We start from the raw sequence: 22,695 nt of genomic DNA, 5'->3' as shown, positions 1-22,695 counted from the left end.
TTCCTGATTCCAGACACATCTGGAGATGTACAGTTCAGCTATAGAGGATAAAATTGCCAAGACATCGGGGAACTATATACCAAAGGTTAAACAATAGAAGGGCAGCACGGTGGAGCAGTGGGTTAGCCCTGTTGCCTCACGGCACCGAGGTTCCAGGTTTGATCCCGGCTTTGGGTCACTGTCTGTGTGGAGTTTGCACATTCTCCCAGTGTTTGCATGGGTTTGGCCCCCACAACCCAAAGATGTGCAGGGTAGGTGGATTGGCCACGCTAAATTGCCCCTTCATTGGAAAAAAAGAATTGGGTACTCTAAATTTAAAAAAAAGTTTAAACAATGGTCTCTGTAAGTAGTCCAATTAACCTTTTTGAAACCAGTCATTCCCCCCCAGAGATGATTGATAAAAATCTTAAAATACAAGTTCAGATAGAATGTTGGAATGCATTAGTTAATGAAAAATGGAGCCAATGTTTTCTTGATTCGACATGATTTAGCTCCTAAATTTTAATGTAAAACTTTCTCTCTTCCGAAGTGCTTTGAAATGGAAGTTATTTTAATTGGTTGTGGGTGGCAAGGTTTCTTTAGGATGACTATGAACCACAGTCATGTGCTGTGCAAAGGGTAGTTTTGCTTATTGTGACTAAGAGGACAATAATGTTAACCCCTGAGGACTGCAGTAATATTCTTGAATTACAAAATTATTGATGAAGTCCTACCCTGCACTTCTTTCTGAACGTGGATCCATGTGTTTACAGTGAAGCAAGTTCCTGACTTGGAACTAAATCGCCACTCCTTCCACTCCTTTAACTGTCGTTGGGTCAGAAACCTGGAACTCCCTCTCTAAAATGCACTGTGGGTTTATCTGTACTACAGGGACTGCAACAGTTTAAGGTGACAGCTCACCACCATCTTCTCCAGGACAGTTAGAGATGCCATGCTCCCATCTCAGCAATACATGTAAAAAAAAAACCGCTGCTTGTCATTTTTAGATAGCAAACAGCAGGTTTATTTATCTAATTAAAATTAAATTTTTTTGCTTTGCTATGATGTTGGATTTAGTTCAAGGCATTCTTTTGATTGATTTTATTCTGTGGCTAAAAATAACATGTAACATTGTATTGAATCAAACCAAAATCATCCCATGTTTTACACTGATTTGGATGGATTGATCTCTCTTGGCGTCCCTTCTCGAGAGACAATTGGTGTACGCCAGTGGGTCGCTGGTTTGGCAGCATCAGGGTATTTTTGCGGTGTCGTCTCATGTCTTGCCAGCTGCTGCATCTCTTCCCTTTTGCCTCTGTTACTGAAGGCTGCCCGGTTTGAGGTGGGCAGTAGCTATCCGATGAGACACAGTGATCTCTCCCACGTGGCGCCAGTTCTCTATGCCAATCAAGCTGGGCTTATAAATTGTAACTGCTGTCTACCATATTGTTATTGTCGCTGTGAGGTGACCATGGAGTGACCTCTCCATGGTTTGTGCCTGGGCGGAATATATGGGGGTTTTGGCCTGCTCATGCATCAGAACCCCCTTTCGGCCTTGCTGGTGGAATCCGAAGGAGTGCAGAGCATGGCGTTTGGCAGATGAAATAACTTGGGTTTTGCATCACTGGCCTGACATCTAGTGCAATATTTCGCTAAATATTTGGCAGCTGGAAAATCATTTGTTTGAATTTTGGGTCTGGATGGGATGATGCTTGACTGTGATGGCTCATGTCGGCAAATATCCCCAAGTTTGCAATTATTAATGATGTGGAGATGCCTGCGTTGGACTGGGGTGGGCACAGTAAGAAGTCTTACAACACCAGGTTAAAGTCCAACAGGTTTGTTTCAAATCAGAATGCACTCCGAAAGCTAGTGATTCGAAACAAACCTGTCGGACTTTAACCTAGCATTGTAAGGCTTCTTACTGTGCACTTATTAATGGCCACTTGAAAAAGGTGTCTGAGGATTGATGATGCACATTATTCCATCATGAGTTGGTATTTTCAAAGAGGGAGGAATTGTAAATATCTTGTACGTTTTCTTATTTGGAGTTAGGATATTCAAAGCTAGTAATTTTAAAATGAGTCTTCTGATTTTATTCTGAAATCGTGGCAGGAGAGAGAATGAGCTGAAGTTGCCGAATGGATGGTTGTGCTATGTAGCTCCTGAAATAGTCCAAGAAATGTATTCGGGCAAGGATGAAGACAAGCTCCCTTTTTCAAAGGCAGGAGATGTATATGCATTTGGGTAAGATCTATTATGCCTATATATTGTAGCTAATATTTCTTAGAAAAATTAATGATCGTGATTCCTAGGATTGTAATTATTAAGGATTGTAATTATTTTTCTCTGGGAAAAGTTAATTTCTTGCAGCGCAAGACCATCACGGGTGTAAATGGGATACATTCCAGAAGTAAACTAGCATAGTATGAGATTTTGTTTTAAACCTCTGCAGTTTTCCATAATACACATTATTGATATTCAGTTAATTTTCTTGTTCTTGCAGGACTATTTGGTATGAACTTCAGGCAAGGGATTGGCCATTTAAGAACCAACCCGTAGAGGCAATAATCTGGCAAGTTGGCAGTGGGGAAGGAGTTCAAAATCTACTAACTCAAATTTCCTTGGGGAAGGAAGTGACGGTGAGTAAGGGCTATCGCAGAAATCTGGGGGAAAAAAAGAACCTCAGCAGATCTGACTGCATCTGTGAGGAGAATGTGTGTGTGTGTGTGTGTTTCAACGGATGCAGTGAGATCTCATCATCAACTGGAGTCATTATCAGCAATGTAACATTGGAAAACAAAGCAGGTGAGATCATGAGGATCAAGCGGCTCATCTGTCACATTAAAGATAAGTGAAAATGGTGGGTCGCAAAGGTCAGCCGGCATGGGTCACTAAGGTTGGTAAAAATGGGTCCGGGCAAAACAGTTTGAAAAACACTGCCATAAAGAGATGGGCAAAACTGGGACCCATACGGGTACCCACAGCCACTCCTTTGGTTTGGAGGAAGTGTGACAAGTTAAAGGAGAAATTGTTCAGTGGGAGGACAAGTTCAGCCAGATGGAGGAGAGTGGTGGTGGATGGGAATTGTTCAAGCCTCTGTTTGAGAAGAAGCAGGAAGAGCTCCGAGCAGCTGTTCAAGTTTTGAGTTAGGATAGCAGAATCTCTGCCTTTCAGATTTGTGAAAATAAAGTCCTTAAACATTTAAAGCATTTTAAAGTTGTAGGGACTTGAGCCTCTTGTTCATGTAACTCCTTTCATTTGAACAAAAATATTTAGGGGCAGATTGGATAAATGTATTTGAACAGGTGTTTTATGCACTCATTTTTTGGGGTTCGCTAAATTTGAAATCATGTCTCCTCCATGTTTTGAATAAAGGTTAAGCTTCTCCCGGTGGCGTCGCAGGTAAATCATTAACACAGGATCCAAGGTTCAATTCCTACACTGTGTGCAGTTAGCTGATTCCTAGTAGGTGTACTAAAATTAACCTCAATGATACATGCATAACCTTCAATCCATCAATACCATATTATAAATCGGAAAAACTGATGTAAACTCTTGGTCAGAGCTGAACAAGATTGCAGATGAAAAGCAGTGAACAAAGGGAAGTGGGAGGGAAATTGAAGTGTGTACATTCAAAAACAATGTGGTTAAATGGCTGAAGTGGTATTGAAGACGTTTTGTGACATGCAGCATGTGAATAACTGGGGTAATAGAGTATAAGTCAATTCTGGATTCCACTAATTAAAAACCAGAAGTAGAAAAAAATCTCTTTGGCACCAAGGGTGCATGATGTTTCCACTTCAAGGACCAACCCAAACCTGCTGATCAAACTTTTGTGTAAGCGGAGAGGAACTGAAATACTGACAACTTGCTCTGCTTGCTCTACAGGAAATTCTGTCTGCGTGTTGGTCTTATGATCAAAATGAAAGGCCAACTTTTACTCAGCTGATGGACATGCTTGAAAAACTGCCAAAACTCAACAGGCGACTTTCTCACCCTGGCCACTTCTGGAAATCTGCAGAGTTAGTATCTCATCAATTTGTTTTGTACCTTACATTGTAGTGTTTCAATCTGCTTGGGTAAAGTTCCGTTTTCTTCCAGTCCAACTCGACTGTTAGTTTTTGCCGATGCCAGTGCTTGAAACAGAAAATGCTGGAAATGCTCAGCAGGCCTGGCCGTATCTGTGGAGAGAAACACAGAGTTCACATGTCGGCTCTGTGACCAACCAGAGCAAAGTTAAAAATGTAACAGACGTTGAGCAAGGGGAAGGTCAGAAGGGGAAAACAACACAAGGGGATGTCTGTAATTGGGTGGAGGTCAGGAGAGATTAAATGACACTGGATTCACGGAGCACGGCCAAAAAGAGAGGTCATTGTTCAAGTTAGAAACAAAAAAGATGTGTCCAGAGGAGGTCTGAATGGCAGGGTGCTGAATAACTGCTGCCTGGAAGCAAAGAAAAGGACCTGGCAGAGAAACAAGAGGGGAAGAAAACAAACCAGTAATGAAAGTGAAACAAAATGGCAGAATTGGTTACAATCTAAAATTGTTGAATTCATTGTTGAGTCCAAAAGGCTAAAATGCCCAGTTGAAAGATGAGCTGCTGTTTCTCAAGCTTATGTTAAACCCTATTAGGATACAGCAGCAAGGGCAGCACGGTGGCCTAGTGGTTAGCACAACCGCCTCACGGCGCTGAGGTCCCAGGTTCGATCCCGGCTCTGGGTCACTGTCTGTGTGGAGTTTGCACATTCTCCCCATGTCTGCGTGGGTTTCGCCCCCACAACCCAAAAATGTGCAGAGTAGGTGGATTTTCCACACTAAATTGCCCCTTAATTGGAAAAAATAATTGGGCACTCTAAATTTATTTTAAAAAAAGGATACAGCAGCAGGTCAAGGACGGAAAAGTCATATTTGGAACAAGGTGGGGTATTAAAATGGCAGGTGGTTGGAAGCTTGGGTCATGCATGTGGGCCGAATAGAAGTGTGCCTCAAAGGAGCCACCAGTTTGTCTTTGGTATCCCCAGCAATAAGACCACAAGCGATGAACACGAGATGATAAGTTGAAAGAAGCACAAGTAAATCTCTGTCTCATTTGGAAGGTGTCTGGAGTCCTTGGATGGTGAGACGGTAAAAGGGCAGGTGTTGCATCTCCTGGGCTTGCATGAAAGTGTGCTGAAGCAAAGGGAAGAAGTTTTGGGGGTGACTGAGTGTGGACCAGGTGGTCATAAAGGATAAGCCTTTCAGAATGCTAAGAGGGGAGAGGAAGATGTGTCCGATGGTGGCATCACACTGGCGGAGCATGATCTATTGAATACAGGGGCTAGTGGGTAGAAGGCGAGGACAGAGGGAGCCCTATCATGTTTCTGGGGGGAGGGGAAAGGATGAAATAGAATGGACACAGTTGAGCGACGGTGAGTTTTTCGTTGGTGAAGAGGCAAAGACCAATTGGAAGTACTCGTCTGAAAAATAGAAACATAGAAAATAGGAGCAGGAGGAGGTCTTTCGCTCTTTGAGCATGCCCCGCCATTCATTATGATCATAGTTGATCATCCAACTCAAGCCTAATCCCGCCTCTTCTCCTCCTCCCCCCCCCCCCCTTTTCTACATGGGTTTACTCGCAAATCAAAGTGCTTCCAATTACTTTAATTTCTTTATCTAGAATTTTCTGCCTCTGCTGGGCACAGTCACAAGCTTAAATATGGACTTCCGTCAACTCTGCTCTGCATAGCATTAGTGGGCAATCTGAGAGAGGGCTCACAGTGACCTGCTTTTTTTTTTTTTTTTTTAAATTTAGATTACCCAATTATTTTTTCTATTAAGGGGCAATTTAGCGTGGCCAATCCACCTACTCTGCACATTTTTGGGTTGTGGGGGCGAAACCCACGCAGACACGGGGAGAATGTGCAAACTCCACACAGACAGTGACCCAGAGCCGGGATCGAACCTGGGACCTCAGCGCCGTGAGGCGGTGGTGCTAACCACTAGGCCACCGTGCTGCCCCTGTGACCTGCTTTTTAACGTTTCTTACACTCTTCGATCATACAGCCTTTCACATTCCCCCAATAGTCCAGCTGAGATTGGTAACCGTTCAGAATCAAAATTGAGAGCTTCATGTTATGATTGTGTTCTTTTCATGCTAATAATGCTTTGATTGTAGGACGTCACGGTGGCGCAGTGGTTAGCATTGCTGCCTCATGGCTGCGAGGACCTGGGTTCGATCCCGGCCCCGGATCACTGTCCATGTGGAGTTTGCACAATTTTCCCGTGTCTTCGTGGGTTTCACCCCCACAACCCAAAGATGTGCAGGGTAGTTGGATTGGCCATGCTAAATTGCCTCTTAATTCGAAAAAATTAATTGTGTACTCAAAATTTATTTTAAAAAATAATGCTTTGACTGTAGAAAAAATATAAAACTCTGATAAATATGCATACAATCATTACAAAGTCACCGAGCTGGTTCTTATTTTGGGCATGAGCGTATACCACATATTGTACCTACTTCCATACTATTTGTCTTTGATCTGTTTGCTTCCTCTGGTATTTCACCATTTCTATAGTAATCCTAAGAGCATATAGATGATTTACCACTTCCACTGAAAAACCTCAAATTTGAAATGACAGCCTACTTATCCCAACAATGAATCAATGGCTTCAGTTTCGACCTGATAAATCTGCACCATAATTTGGTTAGAATTTTCAGTCATTGGAAGGTTGATAAATTGTCCCCTCATTCACTTAAAATAAGGCACAGTCCAAATCCGGTCACTGGATCATGTTTATTGGGCAGAGCAATGGGGATGCCTGTATTTATTGTCCGATCTCATTACAATAATGTTGACCAGCTGCCAATGCTGAATGAGCACTGACCGCTGGCCAGTGGCTCGTCATCCACGGGCATGTGAAATCCAGTGTCCCCTCTGTAGCCGGGTGAGAAGTAAGCCATTCAAAGAAGGTGGGAATCTGGGGGGGTGGATTGTGGGGAAATGATGTGGAGGGATCAGCAGCCGATATGATATTTTGAGACCAGGAGGTGACTGACCCATTAAAGTGGATTTTAAACTTGAGTTGATGGATTGGCCTACGATGGCTCATTTAAGGAATTATGGTTTAGCCACTTAGTTCCACTGATTGAGCACACTCGCCATCCAGTGGAAGACCACAGTTGTGTCAAAAAGCTAAATGCAGCATTGGAACCCAATGTACATGATTTGATGAGGCTCCTGCCTGCGTAGCCCACCTATGTTGAGGTGGGATTCGCCGAATCAATTTCATGTTTTAAAAACACCAGCTTCAAATATTCCAGATGACTTCTCGTGTAAATCTCTAATTGGTATGAATTGTACAAGTTCAGCAGTGTGCTTTCCATTTCAAGTCCTCTAACACATACTTTACCACATTGTGTTAGTGTAGATAACAAAGCTTCCACCAACTGGGTTCTGCCCGAGAGCTGACATCATATAATTGGAATGTATTACTGATGTATGAATGTGAAAGAAAGTTACGATTGTGCTTTTAAAAAAAATCTTTATCTTTTGTTAACTTTATATTTATTATAACTAAAAATTAGACCTAACACTTATTTTCTCTCTCTTTTTGGCCTGTTCATCACCTTCCTCCATCTCTCTTCCCGTTCTTGTGTGAACGCTGTGGTATCCTCTTGTAACTCCTTGGACATCCATAACCCTGGACTGCTAACCTGTACGATCCTACAACATCTGACCTTTTATTTGAATATCTCATCATTCACTTGTATTTAAACTTTGAACACTGTTAAACCTTGATATTCCTGCAATGCTTTTATCTTTAATATTTTTGGGAATATTTAAATCTTTGTGACTGAATCACGTTCTCTAAGATGCTGGCACCCTTATTCCCTCCCTGACCATCATTGGCACCAAGCCTTGCATCATTACCCTGCTTTGTGATCTTCAACAAGACCGTTGACAGGCTATCTTGGATCTTGTGCAGCTTCTACTGTTTATCTGTAGTATTTCTCTTCCAAATAAAAGTAGCCTTTCTTTTGATTGTCATTTTTTTGACGGTAGCTGTATATAAAGTGCATTGGCATGGCTGCGACCAGCTACAATAGTGGAAGCCCTTCCTAAAGGGTTGGATTGTTTTGCTTTGGGTGTCCTTTAGATTTGGGTGTAATTGACAAATATTCACTGTTAATATGTGGACTTAAACATGTGTTAGTAAACAGAGATCTCCAATGATATTTTTCTCCATGTTACGATGGTGTAAGACGGGGAAATCATTTTAAATCCTAACAATATGTTAGCCTTTATATCCAGGGCATTCGAATATAAAAAATTGGATGTACGGTTGCAGTTATACAAAATATAGTTAGATGGCATTGAGAGTACTGTCTTCAGTTCTAGGTACCACATCTCGGGAAGGATATACTGGCCTTGGAGAGAGCACCATCCACGTTCAACGGTGTTGGCGGGGCTGAAAAGGGTTAAATTGCGGGGATAGGGTGCATGATCTAGGCTTGTATTCTCTTATGAATAGAAGATTAAGAGATTATTTGTTAATATATTCAAGGTGATTTCAGGAACTGGTGGGGTAGAGAGAAACTATTTCCTTTGGTGGAGGAGTCCAGCACAAGGGGACACAACCATAAAATTAGAGCTAGGCCAATCAGGGTGATATCAGGGAGAATTTATTCATACATTGGGGATATGAAAATCCAGAATACAGTTTCCCTCCCCTACCACGCGTCGCCCCCACAGTGAACACACTAACTTGTTGCATAATTCTGCATTTTTCTCTTATTCTGCATTTTCTTGAACATACACAGTATGGAATAATCATCTCTCTTTTTCAGTGTTTTGGAATGTTGTGAATTGCAAGTTCTGAAGGTGACTGCGAAGTCTGGTCTATAAAAAAAAAAATCACGGCAGCTTCCCACGCAATCTGTGCTAGTTAGTGCGGGACCTACTAATGAGAACACTTGGCTAGTTGCTTCATTACTTGTTTAATTTGAATGACCGAATAAAAGGATTGCTCATTGCAAGGACACTGCTGTTCCAAGGTTATAATTTTTAGAATCTGAAGGCTGAGGCAAGAGCAGGAATTTGGGGTTTATAATGGGAAGGAATAGCCTCTGAATTACCTTGATATTAAAGAAAAGGTGATTATAAACACACTTGTTTGAGAACAATATAAAAGACATTATCATAGAATTTATAGTGCAGAAGGAGGCCATTCGGCCCATCGAGTCTGCACCGGCTCCTGGAAAGAGCACCCTACACAAGGTCATCATCTCCACCCTATCCCCATAACCCAGTAACCCCACCCAACACTAAGGGCAATTTTGGACACTAAGGGCAATTTATCATGGCCAATCCACCTAACATTAATGACTTATTTTCTGTACGGCGGGAGGGTGCAAGATTTGAAATGCTTTTCATTGTCTATATTCTAAATTTAGAAAAGAAATAGTTAACTTACTGTTTAACAAAGCTGTTTCCACTAACCACCAGTAGTTGAATGCTAAAACAATGGTATAAAATGGCTGTATTTGACATTTTTGCTGATCAGTATTTTGGAACTATGCAAATATATAACCAGCCAATTTGTTGATCACAAATGCCATGTAACTGATATTAATTTGTCATGAACTGTGATTGGGGAAAAAACTTCAAAATGTGTTGCTAATATATTTGGCTTCAAAGATTTGTCTCTTCATTCTAAACAATGTACTGTATCTCATTTAGGTTGTCATTCTGAAAAAAAAAAGACGGCAGCAAGTAGTGAGTAACTGCTTTCACTTTTAGACATACTAACCTCCTTCCCAACTTCAATGTATCCAATCCTTCCTTGTGACCTGTAGACCAAGAAGTTTTTTTTTAGAAAAGCAGTCATTTTCCAGTGACTGGATACAAAAATGAAGTTTTCCATGTTTCAAGACTTTTTATTGCACAATTTACAGGATGTTACCAAATATTTGCACGGTTTTTTTTTATTTGCCTGGGGTTAAGATAGTCCAGTAATATGACCGGTGTGGGATTTTTGGATGATCCAGCTTTGTTGAACAGTAAGAACTAATCTATAGCAAACATCTCGTCTCATGTACGATTGTGCATTAAAGATTTTATTCACGAATATTTTGCATATCACCGTCAAAATTGTGTTGTCAGTGTGCCACTTTAATACAGTACGAAAATAATCAGAAGAATTGAGGAAAAAAAGATCAATTACCCAAAAATATCTCTGTCTCTTTGGTTTAAAGATGTAGCTTAGGAAATGATCAAGCTGCAGAATCTCCCATCCCCTATTATGCCCAACTCAATCTCCATCATTTCTTTCTTCAGCCTTTCTCTGCAGGTGGCATACTTTGACACCTTGTGCCCCATTTTGCCCCCAGTTGGACAGTTCTTTCCATTAACCTGAAAACAAACACAGTAAAACTATACATTACCACGTTCCCACACCTTCCCTCTGTCCTAAAACAGAATGCCTTCCTAGAGGTGCGCACACTGAAGATGTCACTTTCCAGATAGAGCACGAGTACCCAAATTAATGCATGCGCCTTTAGCATTCCCACGGTGCAAGGTGCTTTCAAGGAACTATTGGTCTTTGTGCAGAGGGATCCGACTTAATTTAATTTGAAATCCTAGATTTGTTGCAATAGAAATCTAGATATGGAATACATGCATTAATTTATCCATTTGTAGGATAATATAATAATGAACCAATTGTTTGTTTTCTACATTACAACAATGTCTCCATTGGCTGTATAATGCCTTCAGATGTCCAGTGGCTGTGAAAAGCGTAACTAAATGCAAATCTTTTTTCAGTCGTAGCAATAAATGACAATATTTGAAAGCCTAATCCTTTGGTCCCAATTACAGCATGGGTGAGTGTAGTTAATGTGTAGCAGATATGACAGTATTGTTCAATCTAATGAACTTTTCCTATTCCTGAGGATGCTTTTATAGTATGACCCCTAACAGTGAAGTTTTTCACTTTCAGGTAAATTTGCTGTAGCATTTTAGAAGACAGTTGGTTTCACATTCAGAAATTCACATGTTTTCCCTACTATTCTATTGCTTGTACTAATTTAAGGAAATTAATACTGAAAGCTTGATTTGCAGTTTTTCACTGTGCATGGTTTGAGTTGATTTCTTTTTATCTTAACTGATTAACTTTGAATTCTCCTGTCTTTTTTTTCCCTTTTCCAGGTTGTAGCTACTGGTGCAATATCTGGGTCTGCCTTGCATGCATCCAAAATTCCCCCCCTGTGATGCAACAACTTTGGCAATCATTTCCATCGTTAGATCTTCAAATGTAACCCGTGGAGACAGTGTAACAGTAATGCCTAACCCTCCCAAGCTTCTTTGCCTTTCTGATTTTCCTTCTCTGGGCTAATGGCTTCAAAGATAACATCGTTTGCAGAAAAACATCCTTCATACTAACAGAATGAGCCTGGTTACTCGGAAGTACTTCAGACAAAATACCTGTAACTGAACTGGGTCTGGTTTTACTACTGACTATACTAATGCTGCACACACGCTGAAGAAACAAACAAAACATCTGCAGTGTGTGTGGTTTTCTACTTCTCTTAAAGTGCTTATTAGCTCCGCCCCACGTTTTTATTTTAAACTTGGCTACACAATTGCTGTTTCTAGATAGCAATACAGTTGACATGTTTCTTGTGCGGTCACTTGTCCTGTTGGAATGGAATTGGAAAAATAAGTTAACCTGTTCTATTTCTCCTGTTTTCTTTTCAGCATTATAAGTAGCAAAGGTCTTGCAAGTTTCGAAAGACTTGACCTGGTCATTCTGGAACAGCAAAGCAATCAAAAGCTTTAATGGGGTTGCTCATTTTGTTTTCATGGGCTGTGTTGCAGTGATACCATTGTATGTTCCTCAAAATATCTCTGAAAATGCTTCATAGTTCACATGTTTTTGTCTGACAATTGAGCTGGCTAAATGAATGAGAAAAGAATGGGGCTGTAGAGTATCTGGATACTTAATTCTTAGTAGCCGACGTATAAATGTTTAAATGAAATAGTACACATCTTGATCCAAGTCTCAAAAGAATTGTCTCAAATATGCATTTTATTTGCTGGAGATTTTACAACCTCAGCTCATCAGAACTTAATGCATCATAAAAATTCTGTTAATCCACAAAGAAATAGTCAAGTCGAAGAATGAAAACTGAGTTAAGCCATTTATCTGAAACTGTTTCACGTTAATTGGGCACCCTTGCTTGTGGGATTGTTCACACTATGCTGTTGCTGGTGAAGAATCTGAAAGGCAAATTATGAACAGCTTGGATCTAAATCTCTACAATCAAGGCCAAGTTCTTTATACTATATATTAGTAGATACTGCGGGCACTGAATTAAACTGGGAACAGGAACGGTGGGGGAAATTCTTCCATCAGGTTCACAGTTTTAGTATAAAGCAGAAAATGCTTCAGACAAAGCAATAAATAACGACGTATTAACAGAGCACCAATTAAAATTCATGCGCATGGGTTCAAAATTGTGGTTAAAGAACCATTAAATAACAAGTGATGCAAGTAACTCAACATCACATAATTGTTACAGCACAGCAGGAGACCATTCTGTCCATGTGGCTGCATGGCTCTTCTGATCACTTTGAGAGCTATTTCCTCGCCTATAGAATCCCTACAGTGCAGAAGGAGGCCGTTCGGCCCATCAAGTCTTCACTGACCCTCTGAAAGAGCACCCCTCAGCTCAATCCCCTGCCCTATCCCTGTAACCCTACCTAACCTTTGGACACTAAGGGACAATTTAGATTGGCCAATTCACCTAACCACATCTTTGGACGGTGGGAGGAAACCGGAGCACCCGGAGGAAACCCATGCAGACACGGGGAGAACATGCAAACTCCATACAGACAGTCACCCAAGGTCAGAATCGAACCTGAACCCCTGGCTCTGTGAGGCAGCAGTGCTAACCACTGTGCCACAGAGCCGCCTTATCTTCATTTTCAGATAATTGTCCGATTCCCTTTTGAATGCCTTGATTGAATTTTCTTCCACCACAGTCTCAGGTAGTGCATTCCAGATCCCGTTTCGTGAAAAAGTTCACCTCCCATCCCCATTGCTTCTTTTTCCAATAATCTTAAATCTGTGCCCTCTCATTCTTGATCGTTTCACCAGTGAGAACAATTTGTCCCTGTCTACTTAGTCCAGACATCATGATTTTGAATACCTCTATAAAGTCTCCTTTCAACCTTCTCTTTTGGGAAACAGTCTAAACCCTCCAATCTATCTATATAATTGAAGTTCCTCATCCCTGGAAATATTCTCAATCTTTTGTGTGCCCTCTCTCATGCGATGCCCAAAACTGGACGCAGTACTCGGATTGAGGCTGAACCAGTGTTTTATAAAGTTTAATATAACCTCCTTACACTTGTACTCCAAACCCTTATTAATAAAACCTGGGATATTGAATACTAACCACTCTCTCAACTTGTCCTTCAATAAGGTATGCGGAACAACAGCCAGGTCCTTCTGCTCTTGTGCCCCCATTACAATCATACACTTTATTTTATATTGTCTTTCCGTGTTCCTTTTACCAAAATAAATCACTTTGTGCTTCTCTGCATTAAATTTCATTTGCCACTTGTCCACCCATTCCACCATCTTGCCATTTGAAGTTCAATACTATCCTCCCCACAGCTCGCAATGCTTCCCAAGTTTTGTATCATCCACATATTTTGAAGTGGTGTCCTGTGCACCACGGTCTAGGTCATTAATGTATATTGGGAGGAGCATGGAGCGCAGCACCCACCCTGGAGGAGCTCAGCTACAAACCTTCCTCTAGTCCCAAAAGATGTTAACCACCAGTCTCTGTTTCCTGTCACTCAGCCAATTTTGTATCCGTGTTGCTGCTGCTGCTTTTATACCATGGTCCATAAATTGTCTTTGCAGCGGGTGGGAGGGGTAAAGGTGAGGGTGGGTGTAAATGCATATTGATTGACAAACTTAAATTCACAAACAACACTTTATGCACACTGGTATCCCTTGACAGCAGAATATACCAGTGTACAGAAAATCTGCACAAAAACCTCATGTTGGAGAGAGAACATGTTTTAGAAATACTTTCAGTGGAACAGTGTACCAGGCGCAGCCGCATCGCTGATCTGTTGCTAACTGTATTGACATTGATACAATGGACCATTGTTACTAAGTCCCACATGTGAGCCATATTGACAAAAGATTGTGTCGTTTTGATGCAGTCTACTTAGTTTACTGTTGATAGTTAATAGATGATAAGAAATGTTAAGCACCTAACTCCCAAAAATCCGTAATGTATATTTGCTTCTCAAATGCGGTTATTACAAGGAAAGAAGAGAAAATGGAAGGAAAGCATTCTGCTTACTCTCATCAGCATAACCATGAGATAAACTGTAGTTGGGAATGTGTTGTTTTCCCTACTTTATTTTCATTTGTGTCTCTTTTTGAATTGTTTATGCCTAGCTAGTTACTGAAGGAAAATTCTTGAGGTCTTGTTCGCTGTCTGAATCTCTGAAAAGATCCTTCATCCCACTCTGCCCTCTTTCCCATCCAGTTCCTCCATTGGGGGAGGAGAAGAGGGAAAGGGAGCTTGTCCCCAAAGTATACTTTCTGTCTCGAGATTGATTAATTTACACAAATATGAAGCCATGTGAATTCTGAGCCCTGGACTTGGAACTCTTAACATCAAAAAACTTGGCATCCCAGGGAGCTATTTGGGGCATGGAGTTGTATTTAACATGCATTCAAGCTTCCATCCAAACAGCCTACATTTGATTCAAGTATCCAGGAAAAGCCCTCGCGTGATTGAACTTTGTACCTTTGGCCTAGGCTGATGCCGAAGGCCACTCTGTAAATAGAGCCACATTCTTGAGTGTTTACAAAAAAAAACTAATTTCTTGCTAATGTGAAAGACAATTGTTTGAATAATGTTTTTCGTAGATTTTTTTCAACTGCAAATAAGTGGTAATTAGAAAAAGAGACCTCTGAATTGTAATTAATTTGCCATGAAGACCACAGATTCTGATATTTATGTTCTCCTGTGTTTGCATGAGCGTTTTTGGTTTGGATGGGATTTGTATTGAAATGTGTATGTAACTGAGGCGATCAGTATTTCTTACATAGTTTAGATTTTATGTTAACATATATTTCCCCTTTTTGTGAGACCTATAAAACCCTTATGGCGCATATAATGCAATCTATGTAACTGCAGTATCTGGACAGTATAGTTGGACAAATGGCTAAATTGGATAACTGAACAGACACAACTTCCCTCAATTAAAGACAGTAACAAAATGACTATGAAAACAGTTGGATTTAATTAAATAAGGCAATGTGCAGTACATCTATTAATAGGAAATTTTTATGTGAATGACTCATGTAAAATATTTTGTACCATATGTACAATTTTGGGGTTCGAACATATAGTTATGACTAAAGTTAATTTTGAAATTTACTTGCTGAATGTTGTATTCTATGAAATAAGTGAATCCCTGAACCTTGACCTGTATTTGGAAGTACGTTCCAAAAAATGGTTCTATCAAACTGACACTGTTTAGTCCCTGAGTTCTTTGTTCATTTGTCATTCTGGCACTGTTATGTGTTGTTATGTTTCAACCCGCAAATCAATTTATTGACCACCCCAAGTTACCCCGAGATGACTAGAACTGGAACTGGATGGAAAAGAAAAGTCACTTTGGCACAAAACCTATTGGTATGGACTCCCATCAAAACCTTGAAAGGTTGAGTCAGCTATTACAAAAGAGAATAGAACAATTTAGGATTCAATACTGTGAACAAGCCGATACAGAGACTAGCAAAACACACAATGGTGGAAACTATTCTCAACAACAATGAGAAATTCCAGGTTTTGGAAGAAGCAGAGAGACCTTTTAGATAGATTTCAGCATTTTGCTCCACTATTCCGGGAGAAAAATAAACGGTGCTTCACATCGTGATATTGAAAGCATTAGAGCACTTGTGTGTGTGTGTGTGTGTATGTGTGTGTGACGCTTTGCAGTAGATGCACTTGTATGTTTATTTTCTTTCCCCCAGCTTCTTGTTGTGTCCGAACTTACACCAAGTCAAGTTTGTCCTTCATCCTCTGACTAACACGGGCTAATAGTCCAGCAGCTCTTCGATTTTTAAGCCCTGATCATGTTCCGATCCTTCCATGACACGCTCCGCACAACTTCTGTAAACTTCCTCCAATCCTACAACTCCACATTTCCTCCTCCTCCCCTGGACGCTTGCGGATTCCCCACTTCATTGGCGGCTGTGCCTTCAAACATCTGTGTCCTAAGCAATGGAATTCTCTCCCTGAACGTTACCACTTCTCAACTACTTCTCAAAGCCTACCTCTTTGCCTAAACATTTGGTCACCTGTCATAACGTCCCTACTTTGTACTAGTGAAAATCACTCCTTTTAATCCATAGAATCCCTACAGTGCAGAAGGAGACCATTCGGCCCAGAGAGTCTGCACTGACCTTCTGAAAGAGCACTCTACGTAGGCCAACTCCCACACCCTATCCCTGTAACGCGACACATTGATCATGGCCAATCCACCCAACCGGCACATCTTTGGACACTAAAGGATATTTAGCATGGCTAATGTACCTGCACACCTTTTGGACTGCTTAGAGATTGGGAGCCTTGGGACATTTTTATCACTTGAAAGATGTGATGTAAATACAAGTTGCAGCTTTGCATCGAAGTTGGAAAGATTCACAGTTTAGAAACGAGATTCCATGGGGCTGAAGTGATTTGCATGGGGGGAGGGTTCTGCTGATATTCACCTCCGCTCAATCCCGGCAGAAGCCTGTTGTATTCCCTAAACCCTGGAAAATGGATGAGGCACAAGAAATTTTTGACATGCTGATATGAGGTGAAATCTCCGCCTGCCTCTTAACAAGGAAAATGTCAGCAGGCCTGCGGACACCATCGGCTGGGAGTTCTTGCACCATTTGCTAAATCAGGGTTCAATTTTTCTGCAGCCCCACATGTTATCTGTGTTGAGCCATGCCAGCCTGGTTATGTTGGCCGGCCCACGACATGAGCTCAAATTCCCCTTCGGTAGCTGGGGGAATTTAAATAAGATTTGGAACAGAAATGCTACTTATCGGTAGCGTGATTATGAAACTACTAACTTGTCAACAAAAAAAAAACCCCCCCTAGTTGACTAATGCCCTTTAGGGAAGGAAATCTGCTGCCCTTCCTGGTCTAGCTTATGCCAATCCAGACCCATAGCAATGTTGTTGATTCTTAACTGTCCTCTAAAGTGGCTGAGGAAGCCATTTGGTTGCATCTCTAGAAGGCAATTCTTCTCAATGGACAATAGGCAGTATACATTGGCCTGATCAGTTTTGTCCATGCCCTGTGACTGAATTTACAATGTGGGGGGGGGGGGGGGCTGTAAATTTAGGCTGCACTGGGAAACTAACCTGCATTAGTGGAAAAACAAGTAAACTAATTCTCCTGAGTCCCAGCTATTTAAATGTGACCTGGGCCTAGGTTGCTGGAAGTTAGGTTCCACGGAGCAGGTGGGTAGCAGAGCTGCACCTATAGTGGTGCTTGTGCAGAGCAGTTACCATGTTACCAGGGGCCCCTTTGCTGACCCAGCAACCTCCGATGGAGTTGGCTTTAGAGTATTGACAGCAAAGCAAACCAGGCATTGCATCCCAAACATTTTTAACTCTATCATCAGGCTGTTTTCATGGAACCATTACTATGTTGTTGTTTAAGTTGAACAAATGACAGAGTTTACAATTTAAAATTGAAGACTGCATTGCACCCACGTCCTAATCCAATTCCCCCTGTCCTCTAGCTTTTCTTCACCTGCAGACTACACTTAAACTCACTGATCTCAAGTGTGGCATCTTGTGGCTTGTGCATTTGAGTACTTAAGGATTACAAGAAATGTGCAGCGTGCAAAACAGGCCTTTCAAATCAGCTAGTTTATTATGGTGTTTATGCTCCACACGAGTCTTCTACCCCACTACATCTGACTCTATCATTGAAACCTAGTAACCCTTGTATTAAAATATTTTACTCCAGAAGTAGTTACAAATCAATGCAACCACCTTATTAAACACGAGACTCGATGAAATACAGTTGCACAGCCGGACTTATGATTCACAGTTTTGACAGGAGTGAAGATTTTAAGCTCGAGTTGAGTTGCATTTTTCGATCTGGACCCAAAATGAAATTTGAATTTCTCCTCGTTGGATGGTTCCTGCAATCCTTGATGAAGCCTCCCAAGTGGAGTATTCGGTAGAGTTTTAGTTCCTCCACCCTTCCAATAAGGTCAAATTTAAAGCCAGTATTTGATAGCTGGAGAGGAATCTGTTACATTCTCCTGACTGGAGGAGGAAGGATGTGGTTACAGACAGGAGGAGGAGGAGGAGATCTCAAAGGACAGAATAAATACAAATGACATCTTTGAATTCTGCAGAGTTGTGACTACTTTGGCAAGTCTGTTTAGTTCCAGTGATGAGAGAAATTGAAAGTCAGTTGGGATGAGAGCGAGAGAGAATTGAGGATTGCAGCTAAAGAAAGGAAAAGCATTTTGAAGTTTTTACGAGAAACTTTAAAGTAGAGCAGTTTGAGAAGGGTTATAAAACTAATCAGAATTTGACAAGTGATTGTCCAGCAGAGAGAACCGGTAATAGTCCCATGATTTATTTTATGTATGATAAGGCGGATGACTTGCTAATGCAGAATTTGATTCTAATCCAGTGGTTAAGACCTAGTTCAGAAAATATTTATTTTTTGCCACTGAGATTAATTTGTGATTGGACCATTCTAGTCATGTGGCTCTCCAGGCATCATTTCCGGTCCATGAATCCTGTATTCTAAAGATATTGGAATGGAAAGTTCCATTTATCTACGATTAGACCATTGCCAGATACATAGTAATTCCATTTCACTATGCACCATTTCAATTCCAAGTAGAAAATAAACGCTCCTTCCTGTTGCATTGAATGTTTCTGCAACTCCTTTCAAATTACTCATAATGTTGTTTCGTTAATCTATGGGTGGCTTCCTATTCCAGAGTGAATCTGGCTTCCTATTCCAGAGTGAATCTGGCGGTATCAGAAAGGATCCTCCCTCAGACCCATCCTGAAATATGAAGCTGCCGTTTTGTTTCAGATAGTGACCCATGCGTTTTGTGGCTCCAGCATTTTCTGGTTCTTCGTTATTTTCAGAATGACCATTTTTAAAATGAACCTTTCATTAAATTGGTGGTAAAACACATTAACAGACAAAGTTCTGAAAACAAATTATTCCATTGATTGTTGCCATAAGTGCAACAATTGAAAACGGTTTTAGGTTTCTTGTGTTTAAGGTGCTGAAGCATAATGGTTATGTTGCTGGACTTGTGATACAGACACATGAGTTCAAATCCCACAACAGTTGCTGGGGAACTTCAATTCAGCCAATAAAAAGCTATTCTCAATAATGGTGACCGTTAGTTGCAAAAACCCATTTGTTTCACCAACGTCCTTACCCAGTGTGGCCGATATGTGACGCCAGACCCACAGCAATGTGATGCATTCTTCACTGTCCTCTGAAATGGCTCAGAAAGCGACCTAGTTGTATGAAAAAATGTCTCGCTAGCACTGTGGGAGTACCTTGATGATGCGAGCTGCAGCAGTTCACCACAGGGCATTTCGGGATGAGCAATAAATGATGGTCTTGTCAATGACACCCACATCCCATTAACCAATTTAAAAAGAAAAAGTAAAATTGGGATTGAAAAGATGTTTAGTACTTGGAAGAAGTTTTGTGCCTTTGACCTACATCTGTTCCTAAATAAAACATTAATAACTCAAGGTTCGAAGATCCCCTCAGTTACACACACTGCATTATATTTGGTTTTGTAACAATTGTGGCAGATTGCTCCAGCTACTTTTCTTTGTACTGCACCTGAAATTGAATGTAATGCAAATGTGTTACAGTGGCACCGAGTATATTGAAGCAGAGTAGCATTGTAAGCACGCTGGTTTCAGTGCAACCTTCAAACATGTATTATGAATGTAAATTACATTTTATATTGGCTTCCTGAAGCTAGGTGTAGCATTTTGGTACTTTAGAAATTCTGTACATGGATTCTCGGTGTGTGTATGTGTGTGTTTGTATGTATGTGCGTGTGCCTTTTTTTAAAAAGGGGAGTTTTCAATAATTTATTGGTGGCTTAAACTTTAAGGATTGGGTGTTTAGTGTTGGATTTTTGCACCTTGTACACTGGTGCTGATTAAGTTTAGTGCTTCCTTTGAAAAATATTCTGTACGTTGCTAAGTGGCGGCTGCCATTCTGCAGTATTTTGCAATAAATGGTGTGTTTTTGAAATTTTAAATATGGGATGGTTAAGCAAGGGAGCGGATACAAGTTTTCAGCCCCAGAAAATAAATTAAAATGTGAAAAATGGCTTTTCTGATTGTAGAATATTGCAACAGGAGGTGAAATGCAATACTATACTTACACGGTGGCTATTAAATGAAAGCAACACATTTCTGTAAGCAACTTGATTAGATTTGAATGTGATGTAAATTTTGTACAGTAAAATTATATTTTCTATAAACTGGGTTTGTCTTTCAGGAAACTGCGATTAATTTATATGAGAATCTGTTAGTATTAACCAAGGTCTATGTTTAGTTTATGCAACCCCCAAGAGTCAGTATGCTGAATGAACTCTGTAGGTTTTTGTGCAGACAATATGGTTTTAATGCTCATAATAAAAATTTCCATTTACCAATTGTGTTGTATTTACTTGAAGCGCGAATGAGACAGGACATTGAATGCACCATGTTTGCATATTCCAGGCTGAAAGGCCGGGAGAGAAAGCCGTCATTAAGTGTCAGCTATGGTCACTTTCTCAAACCACGAGTCAGCACTTTTTGAGGGTTTACCGTAGATCGTGGCATATAAATCTATCTTTGACGCCTAAAAGAGACTTCTAAAAATGGGTGCCAACCTATATATATTGTGAGCTGTTGATATAGATGGTCAGCTTTTTGAAATGTGGGGCGAAAAAACACCAGCAATTCAATGTGACATGTTTTCACAGAATCATAGAAAAGTTATAGCACAGTAGGAGGACCCATCTTGTCCATGCCATGTTTTATTTCCAAGGATACCTTTAACCACAATCAAAACATTTTTAAAAACTGTCAAATTCATTTGTCTTTGGAGCCTGACAGCGTCCATTGAATTAATTCTGAGTCACTTGGGCTGTTGGATCACCGTTAGCATATCACTCTGGACCTAGTTTGGTGCTTTCGGTTGCCATAGGCTTTAATTTCATCCGTCAGCCATGGCACTGGTGCGATGACTGTGAATCTTGTCTGCTCACGCCTTGTGGTTTTCACTAGAACTTTAGAACCCATTGACTGAGTTTGATTTCTGGGCTTTTCATACTTCATGGGCGTTTCGTCGTGCTTCTGCAGTGGCATGATGCGTACTCGTGTCCGATGATGAATCACTGGAAACAGGTAATTTTGACATTGAGGTCTCTTGGTGGCCTTTGCACAATCTTGGTCTTCTGCCCCAATTTGTGAACCATAAAATGGCTGCACGAACTAGCTGTTGGTCTGATATTTTTTCTGGACTCTGGGGTTTGATTTGGCCCATTTTTATGTGCATGCATAATATATACGCATTCTATTTTTGGTGATGATGCAACTATGATGATTTGAGATCCTATTCCCAGACCGGGTTCTCAAGAACAGGTCACTAATTTGGTCCATGGTTCATTTCATCTTGGGCTTCTTCAGGGTGGATTCCTGCTTCTTCCATTCTCACATCAGTTTTTCACCCACTCTTGCACAGTTATTTGATGAGTTAGCAAATGTTATGACTTTTAGCTTGAAACCAGCTTTGCACCTCATTGTTTTAGGTGGAGAATCCATTTCTGTTCATCATTTGCCCATCCTGCGAATCCTCTTAGTAATGCAGCTTGTATTGCCTGCTTGGCCCTATGAGCCGACTTGTAAAGTTGAGTAAAACATGCATTTCTGAGGTGTGCAATTAAGGCCGACCCCTATTGTGAGTATAGCATTTCTTAGCAAAAAGAGACATTGGGAACGATTCAACCGGGTTGTATCTTGGTGCCTGCAGTACAGAGAAAGACCCTACTATTTAATGTTTTATTTGGCTTCAGTGAGGAAAGCTCTGTCGAAGCTGCACTTGAGCCCCCCACACCTACATCTTCCTGCATCAACTTACTTGTTCAAGGGAGTGAATCCTGGTGATATTTCTCTCTTTCTCCCCCCCCCCTTCCAAACATCAACCCAAACTGGTCATCGCCACAATGAAAGTGATTTGCTCTTGGTTTTGGATCACAGCACAGCTTGCTACCTGCGCAAAGGTTAAAGGGAAGTTACCACACTTATTTTTAAACAGCAAAACTGAAGTATATTTAAACAAGGACAAAATGACATCTTTCCTATATATCATTCATCCCATGGGACCCATGGAATATAAGCTTGCCCTTTAGTGGGTGGAGGACCGCCTACCTGGGGCTCCTAAGAATCCAGAATAAAGGCCGGCCCACACAGGGACCGGCATGTTGGTTGTCCCAACGGGACTGCACTGTGTAAATAGTTCACTGCCATAGATAGATGTTTTGTGACCCTGATTAAACCAATGTTCACCTTGCCATTCGGCTTCCTGGATCTTAATACTGGCGACGAGAATGGGATTGTGTTGGAGAAAACAGG

The 22,695-nt window shown here is 40.9% G+C and overlaps 1 protein-coding gene across 8 annotated transcripts in view; it reads left to right on the top strand.

The window, feature by feature from the left end:
- LOC119975037 (kinase suppressor of Ras 1-like) overlaps positions 1–12,736 on the top strand; it is a 202,755-nt gene extending 190,019 nt beyond the window's left edge. For 4 of the 8 annotated variants that reach the window (XM_038814501.1, XM_038814498.1, XM_038814496.1 and 1 more), the window contains 4 exons: positions 2,095–2,226; positions 2,486–2,621; positions 3,871–4,004; positions 11,718–12,736. In XM_038814501.1, the coding sequence (XP_038670429.1) occupies positions 2,095–2,226; positions 2,486–2,621; positions 3,871–4,004; positions 11,718–11,799 (484 nt within the window). In that variant the 3' untranslated portion in view covers positions 11,800–12,736. Of the gene's footprint in view, positions 1–2,094; positions 2,227–2,485; positions 2,622–3,870; positions 4,005–7,834; positions 8,010–9,701; positions 9,738–11,168; positions 11,388–11,717 lie in introns of those variants that run through there. The other 4 variants (XR_005462645.1, XM_038814499.1, XM_038814500.1 and 1 more) reach the window with 4 other exon arrangements.
- Positions 12,737–22,695: the final 9,959 nt, after the last annotated feature.

This window comes from Scyliorhinus canicula, chromosome 12, assembly GCF_902713615.1.
Source record: "Scyliorhinus canicula chromosome 12, sScyCan1.1, whole genome shotgun sequence".
NCBI lineage: Eukaryota > Metazoa > Chordata > Chondrichthyes > Carcharhiniformes > Scyliorhinidae > Scyliorhinus > Scyliorhinus canicula.
The sequence above is the reverse complement of the archived record's forward strand: the minus strand, read 5'-3'. Positions and strand labels throughout refer to the sequence as shown.